At 38.2% G+C, this 12,220-nt stretch overlaps 2 protein-coding genes across 5 annotated transcripts; both read right to left on the reverse strand.

Annotated features, from left to right (window-relative positions):
- Positions 1-128: 128 nt before the first annotated feature.
- On the reverse strand, positions 129-3,849 carry LOC111273757 (ribonuclease P protein subunit p40). Its single transcript, XM_022855686.2, has 7 exons — positions 3,741-3,849; positions 2,896-3,047; positions 2,329-2,454; positions 1,976-2,114; positions 1,359-1,561; positions 1,057-1,156; positions 129-883 (listed from the first exon to the last, which is right to left on the reverse strand). The coding sequence occupies exons 2-7, from the start codon at positions 3,045-3,047 to the stop codon at positions 623-625; spliced, it is 981 nt and encodes a 326-aa protein (XP_022711421.1). The 5' UTR covers positions 3,741-3,849; the 3' UTR covers positions 129-622.
- A 1,623-nt stretch (positions 3,850-5,472) lies between these two features.
- LOC111273753 (ubiquitin-conjugating enzyme E2 J1) lies at positions 5,473-11,984 on the reverse strand. Of its 4 annotated transcripts, none has more exons than XM_086973619.1 (9): positions 11,697-11,984; positions 11,032-11,211; positions 9,938-10,011; positions 9,591-9,722; positions 9,139-9,250; positions 8,438-8,568; positions 7,965-8,121; positions 7,509-7,657; positions 5,473-7,094 (listed from the first exon to the last, which is right to left on the reverse strand). In XM_086973619.1, the coding sequence occupies exons 2-9, from the start codon at positions 11,057-11,059 to the stop codon at positions 6,954-6,956; spliced, it is 924 nt and encodes a 307-aa protein (XP_086829745.1). In that variant the 5' UTR covers positions 11,060-11,211; positions 11,697-11,984; the 3' UTR covers positions 5,473-6,953. The 4 variants fall into 4 exon arrangements, with proteins under 4 accessions (XP_086829745.1, XP_086829744.1, XP_022711409.1 ...); XM_086973618.1 differs by having other exon boundaries at positions 7,509-7,663; XM_022855674.2 differs by having other exon boundaries at positions 7,509-7,663; positions 7,950-8,121; positions 11,158-11,211; positions 11,697-11,981.
- Between the last annotated feature and the right edge of the window lie 236 nt (positions 11,985-12,220).

Consider the following 12,220-nt stretch of genomic DNA (forward strand, 5'->3'; position numbering starts at 1 on the left):
AAGATAGATAACTAATGACAAATATCTATTAAATTTTAAGGTTTTGCCTAGAACTAAGAAGCTTTAGTGATAACGGATAGAATGAGTTCAAATTGTACATAAAATAACAAAGAAATGAGAACAGAGTAGCCAAGTTTGCTTAGAAATTTAGTAGCTATATAATAAGAGTTCACGAGAATTGATAGACATTTGACAAAACTTACAGCAGTTGAAGAAAATCAAAGCAATAGATTCATTTTCACCATTATTAATAGGAGTGATATATGTACAGTTGTAGCTTTACTGCGTAATCATATTCTGCAGCCTTATCATTTAGAAAGGGATTAGCACAGAATTCTTCTATCTTTACTTCGAAAAACCGTACGTTATAACCCAGAGTTAATGTAGCAAGCGTTGAAGCAATATATTTCGTTTGGTATGATCGGTTTATAAGCGAAATAGTTTGTTAAGATTTCTCTACAAAAATAAGTGCTTTATTATACGATCCCATACGTATGAATAGGAACTCATTTGTTTACACTATACAGTCTCTTTCATGTCGTCTTTCACATTTTTTAAAATGTGTTTATGCACTTGCGAAGGGAGATTTTTGTTGCCACTGGAGCACTACTCGTTATTTTCACTACAATGGTGGGCATTCAAACATAGCACACTTTGTTCCCCCGGCCTCAAAGCAAACGCTTAACGTCGAATCCATGTTGTAGACAGCGTTAGGCGATTGTAATGTGGGGTCAGAAGCAAATCCTACTGATGTTAGGGCTATGAACGGGCTGGATCCTAGAAGCGTTATAAGTTTTGCGAGCATGTTCTGCAGAGCGTGTCGAGTGATTAGTCCAGTCCACTGTGCGACAACGACTTGCAATGACTGCAACTCACCTTCCACCTATAATCAACAGATGTTTGCAGAATTCAAGCTTCGTTTTAAGATCTTTTGTTTCCATAACGTTTTGTTCAACTTGTTTTTTTTTCTAAAACATATACGACGAAAAATACACGAACTCGCGAATTACGACAAGTTTTGACTTTCAAATAGTTAGGCTATTCATTGATACGTACCGGTAGATTTCCTCCAGCGGCTAAAACACCCATCCAGTCGAAAAACTCTACATCTCTCATTTGCGGAATAGCTACGTCGAACAGTTGTCGGAAATTGTACCTAAATACACGAGATTAGGTTAATAACACATTTTGTTTATACAGAAATAGATTCCATACAATACATTCAATACAAAAAGGCACATCCGTTAACTAACAAGTTATGTTGCAATGGCTATACCAACCAAAAATACGTTGATAGCAACAACTTACTTGTTTTCCAAAAATCTATCTACTTTAAAAAAAATTGCCTGTAAACTAACCTGCAATTACAAAGCGAGTACTCGAGCTCAGGCAGATGGGTTTTGAGATATACAACAGGAGATTCTGGAGACACGCCTGCCTTAGACGGCTGCCAATGAAGTAGCACATCGAAGGTCAGTCTGCAGCGTTTCGTTGCGGTTACCACACGATCGTAAAACTTTCGGCCCGGATAGAATATACTGTCCTTTAAGTCGAACTCCAACTGTACCATGCACCCGAAAGTGAAGGTTCATCACAGGTAATAGAAATACAGAACGAGATTCTTTTTTGTAGGCATATTGCATACTCATTGTTTTCTAGTATTTTATAATAATAAGAAAAGACGGTTAAAGTATGAATGATTTTCAATCAACTACCGCTTTCTCTTGCTGAAATCAGGCAAATAAAATTTTAATAGGGGATTAAATCTAATATGGCACTACTTACTTTCTTGTGTTTAAGAACTGTCTCAATCAAAACTAATTGCCTAAGCAAATATTCCAAATAAATTAAATTTGAGGAGCCGAGGACTTGGATTTGCTAATACCCTCCATATTCAGGCCTAGAAAATCTTAATAATATGCAGAGTTTCTAAAATAGATGCACATGTGTGAGGATTGTAAAGCTAGAAAATCACCTTCTTGAGAATTGGATCGAAGCCTCTTTTTCTAACTAACTGGTCCGTACGAATAGCTTCAAGACCCAACCTGTAATACAGCTGAGGACTCACGCTCAGGTTGAGTTTGCCATCAGGAGTAATTGCCATTGAATTCTCCCTAGAAACTCACATTTCGAAGAATTTATTGAGAAATTTATAGGCAATAAAACATTAAGACTGGTAGGCTCATTTTGCCTTCTAGCAAACCAAGATGGATCATATTCTCACTTTAAGCACATTACATGGCTGTTTGTCATGCTTTTGATAGAATTATTTAATTAAAACAACTGATTCTTTAGACTGGCAAAGTGGCAACTTTTATTGATAACTACCTGCTCGATCCGTAAGCACTGATGACGGTGAGATGCCCCTGACCAACGAAAGCAGTAAGGAACTCATATTCCAGGAGGGTCGCAAGGGGCACAGATCGCAGAAGATAATATGGTTCAGGGATTTGCCTGCAATTTTGCAGGCATGCGACGTTCTTTATCTTCACAGAGTTATAATAAATTCAGTATTTATCTATTTGTGCTTGAAATATTAAGTTGTTACAGCAGAACTTGTATCAAGAAATTATGTAGTAACCTACAGCGTTTTATAATGCTATTTTTCGATATTCTATAGTAAAGCAAGTGATCTTATCGACCGAAGGACAACTAAGATTACACCAAACGAGATACTTTGTAAACTAAGCTAATGCACACACCGTTCCGTGCGAAACGCACTATAGAACGCAATATATTGGTCTCGCATATTTTATTAAAAGAAAAAATCTTTTTGCAAAAATTGACAGGATGTGGCATGCGGTTGACAAGTGTTAGCATATTATAATTACAGTTTTAAATTTTCATAATAATAACAATCGTCTCGATCTTAATAGCTTACTCAAAAAAGGTTACCTGAGCGACTGAGGCACACTTATGCCTCCAGGAATGATGATCTGCAAGTTGTGCGTAAAAAATCGCTTGTCCAGTACCCGATGAATATAGGTACGTTCTGATGATAGGTGAACACGCACAGGATTTTTGAGATCGCCTAATTCTGGATACATCTATATAAGCAGCGCATTTATGAGTAATAGATACGTCGTACGTTAACTTAATTTAGGAATATTTACATAAATGTACCAAATAGAAAAGTATCTTTTTCATTATTATATGCAATCTATATATAATTGTATAACTTAGCAGGATTTTTCACTACATATCAGATAATCTAAAACCAATATTATTTAACGTAGGCAACATCGCATGCAAAATTGAAATCATGTACTTTGTGTTCTAGATAGAACAGCTGATAATTATAATTATTGATTCTCTTAAAGAGATTATCGGTTTATTCATGTTTTACCTATTGCCATTTTTACTACTATCGGATCAAATTAAGTTTAAACCAGATTCGCACAGTAATTTTAAGCTATTACACTTCTTATTCGAATGATAATATGTATTGCACGAATGGATCCGTTTATATGTATACAACAAGGAAAAGTTCATTCTGTGTACAGCATTCATTAACTCTATCTTGCCGTCTTGATGTTTTTTAAGTTAGTATTGCAGTAAAGATTACGTTATTGTTACCATAGTAATATGCTACCATAGTAACCATAGTAAGTACCGCACGCTCACAATCATAATTCTTAGTGCATAGTTTACACTGTGTTGAAAAACGCACAACACTAGCGAAATAATCTATAGTTTAGGCAAGTTCTAACAACTTGGACTAATCTTTTTCTAAAACTTACTTTTTCGTTAAACACTGACAGAAAACACCTTAAGGCTGTCTTTTTCGCTCCGCGCTCATGCCGCGATGTTTTGCCCTGGATGAATGCATGCGTTGAGACGAATGTGTGGTAGGCGGCGCGAAATTTGATTCATTTTATAACTAAGTATGTACTGTATACCTAAGCATGCCGAGTTTAAAACGGACAAGCTCTTAACACCGAATCATGCAGACAAATTTATTGATACAGACTACGGTTCCCAAGCGAAAGTACGTAGGGTCAACGCCTAGGTCTTTAAAGATATTCATCTTTAATCAAATTAAGAACGATGAGCTTGTAATATGAGGCTGTGAAATTTGTCTACGTTATCTCTTAGCTATGCGTTTTTTGTGAACTAAATGTGCAATATAAGCATTCATATTCGGAAGTCGTAAGTTAAATAAAAGTCAATAAGGTTTTTAATAAATATTTAGTAGCACATATTGCATAAAACATAACAAGGTGTTGGGGGCTGTTTTACAAGTGCGCCTTTACACTAAGAGAGGAAGTTACCCTACAGGTTTCGAGTGTGAGACTTTTGAAAGTACTAAGACCAGCAGTCAGCTTCAGTATAGAGTTAATCGAGTTTATGGCAGATCACCCGTTCATTGCGTATCTAGATACGCCATGTCGATAGGCTGTATCACGTTCCTTGCAGCATGAATACGTATGCAGAATGAATCTGTAACCCGTTAGGGGTGGAAAAGTTGAAAACAAGTGTGTCTCGTTTTCAGTGTGTATTTGCAAATAAACTGACGATACGCTTCTGCTCCTTTTAAACCAAGCCATTGTTTTAGCTCTTTAGTAAGTAATGCTGATTCAGACACCAAGTCAAGGGATTGTATTTTCCAGGAAACTTTTTGAAGCTCAAAACGCGCTTAAAATAAGCTGGGTTTTCCCGACCGATATTTTTAATAAGCCATCAGCCTACCGAAAGACATTTACTTGTGGGTGCCTCCCTTACTTGCATCTGACTAGTACAGAAAAAATCTGGCTACGATTGTCATTACTTTTGTAATTTGCTTAAAAGGATCGAACTTTGCGATAAGTCATTAATGATGACTTTCTTCATCTGAAGTATCTCCTCAAGGACCTCATCACGGCGGCATTCCTCGTTCGCAATACCGCAGTGCAAGCTAAGTTTTGAAATGCTACGTGTGCAATTTGGTAGAAATTTGCGGGTAGAACTCATTATCACCTATATTTTAATGCAACGACTTCGAAGTGGTACTGTCTATGGCTCGAGTGTTGACTTATTCCACGCGCCGGTCACGAAGAATGATGTTTTGACGGCCTAAACTAGCTCGCTGTTACCGACCAATTTGACCGGGCGCTTTGCGTTCGAGCCTAAAAGCAGCTCATTTCTGATTTGTAAATTCCAAATACTGATCAACTACTATGATAAAACACTACCAGAAAGATAGCACCGAAAAATTAAGACAACGAAGTGCCATTAAGTTTATCACAGTAGTTTGCTAACGTAGCGAATATTTTCTCAACCTGATTTTCGATCATGCTCTTGGTACGAAACCAGCTTTTTCTTCTTTTAACTAACGTGCTTCCGTCAGTTCAGTTTATGCGGATTAAAGCAGCATAAAAAGGTACATTTGATGTAAACGAGCCTCTATGAAGAAACTACAGAACCCCTAGCAAGCTAATGTAAAAGACTTCTAAAAATAGTTTAAAAAAATTTATGAAAAACCACGTAGCTAAATACTATGAGAAATTTAGTTAAAGTCGTCGTCATCATTTATTGAACTTGTCTATTCTGAATAGTACTCACACCCACAATGGTATCAAATTTCTCCTCTTAGATTAAAAACACCTGCTCTTTCTGGTGCAAAAGCTCTGCCACTACTAGTTCTTTAGATTAGAACTACTAGTTCAAGTACTATGACTGTCCTTATTATGTAGAAGTTTTCTTATTCTGTTTTGTTTGGTGCTCAAAAACCGCTACGATTATTGAATAATGTTGAATAGATATTCTTCGCTAGGCCCATGCTTCCGACCTGTCCAATGGACATAGGAACACGAATCAAGTGCAAGGTAAATAAGAATGCAATTCATAGCGGAAGAAATTTTCGACGACCGCCCACATCTTTTCGTTCGTGCTTGCCGTTTTTCTGCCCCACTTGTACTTTCGATTCCATCTCGATTTCCCTAATAAATTTCGGCAATTTCAAGCGATTAATAGACTTTTCTCTATTATGCTTTTTGTAGTATATAATATTATTGTACGGATGTTGTATATTTACACGGGTATGTTCATAAAGTTCATAGAACGCTTGCATTTTGTTTGCATTGTATTATATACAACACAATGGTATCGAAAAGTTGCACACTTTTTATCACATTTTCAGTATTGTGGTTCTTAGTGCGCCGGTCGACTCGCCGCAGTGCCAGTGTCGCGAGATTATCTTAAGGTGTATTCATTTTTATTCTCCACGATACGTTCAACATACATACTCATAACTTTCATGAAATCAGAAGATCATCCAATTTGGTAGTAAGCTCTACTTAAATTACTGAAAGCAGCCTAACAAGGCCTTCGTTCGTACTTTTCTTCAGGCTTTATCATGCTCTAATGTGTCTCTCCGTTTACGCCTGAATGTCGCTATTCGAATGAAGGTAGACAATTTCCTACTAACCGCGCTGTAATAATCTGAGAACGCTGTCAGTTTGGCAAGCTTTCAATTACGCTACCTCATTTACGGCTAACTGATGAACGGGCTACCTTTTTTAACACATTGCTGACATTTCATCGACACGACTTGGATTAAGGCTCTACTGCTTTGCTCTGTGTTGTGTTTCCATGATCATTCATTCGGAGTAACACGGGTATCGTACAACGTAAATTTGACGGTATAACAGCGCTGCATTCGACGCGATTCCTGAACGCTCTTTGTGTCTTCTTATTTTTCTCTCCATTTATCGCTCATCCGCTCTCAAGTCTACTTATCGCTAATTGAATGCGAAATATGTTGCAGCTACTAGTGGCCCACCTAGAATATTGAAAATAACGTAGGAATAGGTAATATCACACAATTGTTAAGAATTATTGGGACATCCCTTGGGTATTCGCGCACTCCCGAGTTTCTTCATAGCTTTTACAGCGGAGCTTTTTCGATTCAGCACAAAAAAATCATTGGGCATCGTCATTCGTTTTCGTTATATTTGTCATTATGTTAATTGTTTCTAGAGAAAACAGACACGTCGTATGCACAGCGTCAGAAAGCCCGCGGCAAAGATTATCATGAAGACGTTGAGCACCATACGGACGTCTATCAAGCCCAGAACCCCGTGTATGGTAAATGCTGGCCGAGGTTCAGCCGTCACCTGCACAACGAAAAAAAAACAAATATATTAAAATTGCAAAGGTAAGCCATTTTGTATAATTTAATTTTCTTTGAATGAACCAGCACATTTTACCAAAGTTTCAAAGTAAACTTATGCAAAAATCGAGGTGTGATACTAAGTCCATCTTATCAATATCAACGAGTGGCATTTTATTAAAAATAATTTTGTTGAAATTTTCTCGTGACAACGTTGGTTCTATTTCTCATAGTCAAATAAACTATTTTTTATATCAGATTTTGTGATTAGTCTTTAGTAGTACGTCATCTAAATATAATGATCTAGTAATGGTTAGCAAGTAGGTATATATGCTACTTATATGCGCGAATGTGTGTGTGTTTAATGTATTATGCCTCACTGGCTCCTCAGCCAGACTAGGCTATGCCTCATTGTTACCGTTGTTTGCGGCGGGGGCTGAGATGTAAGTACCATAGGTACCGCTGTAGCAATAGTTGGACTGGGTCGTTGATCGGGCTGCATACGTTGCCGCAACTCGCTTGAAACCTCAACTGACCTGGGGGGCAGCTCAGGCGTGGCGCCACCTGCTATTACTAGACAAAATCAAGGTGTAAAATATTAAATTTTTATTGATACAGGCTCTTGATTCGCACCTGTGCAATTAACAATCAAGTCAAGTTGAGCGATAGACAGTGAGAATTAGAATGTAGCAAACAGGGAATTAGATCAACATCTCCCCTTTAAAAATATGCGGTGTAATAGCAGTTGGATAGCGAAGCTTGCGTAAATAAACATAAGCGATTAGACTGTTTCACTCATAGACGAGGATGCGCTTCACAAACGCGAGCAGCATAGGTCAATTGGAAGTGAAACACTAACTAGAGTTTTTTTCACCATTAGACGTAGTTGTTTGCGTTGCAACGGGTTGGGTTGGTGTGACCATAGCTATCCCTGGTTCCTGCGATTTGATTGTCTCGGATGTAAAAATCATCTGGGCCGCCAACTCTTTCGCTTCCCTGTTAGCAGCAGACGGTCCAGCTGAACTCGGCTCCTAAATCAAAAAAAGATGTATTTATTGCTCCGAGGCTTTGCGAGTTGATGTCGCTGTTTCCGCTAACATCTAGGCCCAGAGTCAACGGCATTGGCCTCTTTTAGCCAATACAGCATGAATCATTTCATCATTTGATTTTAGGGATTTGTGTCTAGCTAATATATAGGGTTCCGTAGGTACTTGCATTGAAGTTTAGTTGTCTTTAGTGAAGTTGTAAAAACTTGTAATGTAGTTGCATACATAGGATAATACTTGGTCTTACCCAACTGGTGAATAAATCAGTATATACGTGAACTATTAAATAATTTTTGCTAACCTTAAGAAGCTGCCGTGTGTTACCGCACTGGGGACAGGAGTAGGTTGCGCTGCGACGCGCCAACTTCTTACGTTCCTCTGCCGAACATTCAAGGCTACCAATTGCTCCTTGACCTTCCGTCGGCATAAACCCTGCAAATGCCCAATTTTTAAAAAAGTAAAAAATTGAAGTTACCCTGAATAACTTTAAGAAGGACTTTAAGGAAAAAGAATAACTTTAATATCAGGGGAGATTTGGCTGTGCCTGCCACAAACAATATATGTAATAAATATTTAACATATCGTAGTGTGTATATTCCAAGCACCATGTTTATATTAAGTTTAACGTGTTGATACATAAATATATAGATGTGCTTCTTTTAGAAAGACTCAAATCCTCGACCTTTGCTGGACAGTTGCTTTAATCAGTAAATTTTAATGTCGCATCGACATTTCTTTGTGAATCAGTTGTTTATTGAAAGCGACTTTCCCGTAACGAAAACATCCTAATTTTGATTAATAAACTATGCTTGATCATTTTTCGACTCAGTATCTTCAAATTATGATCACCAGTAATTTAAAGGTATTGGAATAATCAATGCTTCCTGCACCTGCCACTAAGCACACTTCCGTGGATATGTAATGTTCATTTCGTTTACCTTTGCTTACTTTTTAGTAAATAGTAATAATACAAATCAACAAAAAAGGAGCTGTTAAACATACCGATTAGGGCAAGCATTGCTGTCCGAAGCGACCACGACGGCTGCCACGACTCAGGATGGTGTCCAGAAATCGACAGGCAGATCTTCTTATTTGTTTCGAAACGACCGTTGGGCTGTCAACAGAAATAACTATAACATATATATATATATATATACACATATATATAAACTTAATTCTAGCTCTATTCGATTCGTTAGCTGTGTACGTATTTACACGAAAAATGAGAATTACTGGCTATACTTCGCTTATTAGTGCTACTAAAAAAGTCAAGGTTCGCAAATTCAACGTAATCTGTAAAGAAACAATGTTATTACAACATTCTGAATCATAGTATGAGCTCGATCGGTGCTTGATCGCGGAAGCTTCCGGGCCGCAGTTTAATAGGACGGTCGGCAAGAAAGTTAACAACTCGCGATGCAAATGTTGAATCTTAAGCAGGAAGGAATACTCACCGTTGTAATGATGATATTGGGTGGTTTCATCGGATATTCTGAAGGGAGGATAATGCGGCCATGGTAAACACCGCCATCGAAATCAGAGTCCGGAGGGCCACGAACCGTAAAATGCCACTCGAACAAATTATCCTACCAAAATCCAATAAGTTAACCGTAAAATGCACTAGTACTTGCTATGACGTACGGATACAACACCGGCTTTAATACCTATCGATAATTACGTAGGGGGATAGAAAACACTGAGTCTTGATTCAATCTAGCAAATATATTGATGGGTGGGGCTCCTCCATTGTCTAAAACACGTTTTCTCTATTCATACTAAGCACATGTGCGTGACAACTTACATCTAGGGGTTGTGCAAAATAGTCTTCGGTGGCTTCACGTAGTTCTTGCGCTTCCTTCATAAGGCGTTTCACAGCTGAAATTAGATTGGAGACTCAATTACTAGGGTTCTACATAGATTACTAATGACATCGTTTTGCAGGTACTCAAGAACAGCATTTGGCCTGATGATGTTCTTACGGCCACTCTACACAGTCTGGGCATGCAGGAACGTGCCAGCACGCCAAAAGACGATGACTTCCATTTGTACAGCGTATCCATGCAAAAAAAAAACTGTTTAGACCGGGGTCGAAAACAGTTCCGTCATATTTTTTGAGATGATTTCTAATATATTTGATTTTTGTATTTAAAAGACTTGGAATAGATTCAAAATTTACGATTTCGCTGTGCTACCACTTAACTAAAAGTATCCTAGTCTTTATGAATGTATGCACGTTTCAACAATGCAGCGTGGTCTTTCAACTGCTGTCAGTAATCGTCATAACGATAAACAGGAACGCGTCAAGTTTCGTATGCAAAGGTAATCCTTCTTTATGTATATGCAAGTCCAATGAACAGACCTGGATGCGAATTACCTGCGATTATTAGAAAAGAATGAAGGTGCAGTCACGCTAAATAAACACGCTGTGGTAATTCTTCCACGTCTTAAAAGTTATAACTTTCTCTATTTATCAAACTCAAGCTTGTACTCGATTACAATTCCTTCTTCTATCTGGCTGCGCACACTGTTTCTAGAGTGCTCGAGTTCAAGCTCAGTTCGATTTACTGTCTGCAGAAAATACTAATTTTCACATAATATCCCGCCGAAATGAAGTCTGTCATATACTAATACACGTCTGCCAAAATAGCATTAGGCTCACTTATAACAGAAACAGATTTTACGTGACACTTACGATTTACGCCAAGGGTTGGACGATACAGGACGTAAAAACCGATATAAGAAATAATCTCAGGCCAAATAATCAAAATATGCGCAAACATGTCAGGTGATCAAAGCCATGTTTATTATAGCGCTCAACCTGACTTCTACAAATAAGTCACAGAGGATAAGCACCGACAATTAACAGTCGATATCGCAATATTAATGAAAATTTACCCGGACTCCTTTGGTTGTATTGCTCCATAGCTGAAACGGTAACGCGCACCGCAAACTAACTATCTGTACTGCTGTTTCCGCAAGAATTGTTCCACGGAATATGACGTGTACTTTACATTGACATACTTGATGGAGTAGAGATCAACAGCTGTGGATGTCGACCCGCACTTCGCTCCTTTTCTGAAAAGGGACATCGCGTATCATAAGGACTAATTCTAAAAAGCTAACGTTAAGTGAACTACACACGACCTCACTTTGCCCAACTCCATATTACGTTCCATTACGGAAGGTAGCACCTGTCCCGCGCGTGTCACACTTTCACGAACGTTGCTTCTATTATTCTTATATGATTTCGTACTGCGCAGTTAGCATTAAAACAACCAGCACACGATCAATTCAGTGAAAATTGTTATATTTAAACTTACAGGCAAGAACAAACTAGCATACTCTAGTGGCGCTTAATTCGAACAAAACCTATTACAAGATGTACATCTCTAGCATATCGAGATCAAAAGCTTTGAGTAATTTTAGCTTTTTTGTCGTGCAAAACCCTAGACGTATCAATATGTCTACCTACTTTATGTGAGGGCTAATTTAATTTTGAACGACAATCACGTGTGTAGCAAAATGGTGATAATCAGTAATTATTAGTTCATATGACGTACATCCCAGTTGAATCAGAGTATTTTCTGTGATCCGAACACCTGACAGGTGACAGTGAGAAATCGCTTTGAGCGAACTCTGCTTCTAATAGACTAACTGCTGGGTGTAAGTGGCATTCAAAAAGAAATGTGGGTGGATGGCGTTTTGCCAGTAACGTGCAGAAGGACCAAATGAGCACAAATTTCACTGATTCAGAGTACACTTTATGCAATTGCACAGTCAAAAACACACAGCTGACTGCTAATGCCTGAGAGCATGGAAGGACCCAATATCGGTTAGCTAAATCGACGGACCGCACAGGTCGGAAAGTCGAACTGCCTGCGATTTGACAGACTGCCACAAATTTGGTCAGGCTAGATGGCGCCACATTCTCTCCGTGGCAACAGTGTTGGAACTTATCCACCTGCTCAACTTAAGGGCATATGATTTTTGCGTTTGAATCTTGGAAAAGACACATTTTCCGCCTGAATGAACGCTAAAGCGCTTTCAGTCGTAAAGTTAAAATCATTCAATGAGATTGCATTAC

Source organism: Varroa jacobsoni, unplaced genomic scaffold, assembly GCF_002532875.2.
Source record: "Varroa jacobsoni isolate VJ856 unplaced genomic scaffold, vjacob_1.0 scaffold_222, whole genome shotgun sequence".
Lineage (NCBI taxonomy): Eukaryota > Metazoa > Arthropoda > Arachnida > Mesostigmata > Varroidae > Varroa > Varroa jacobsoni.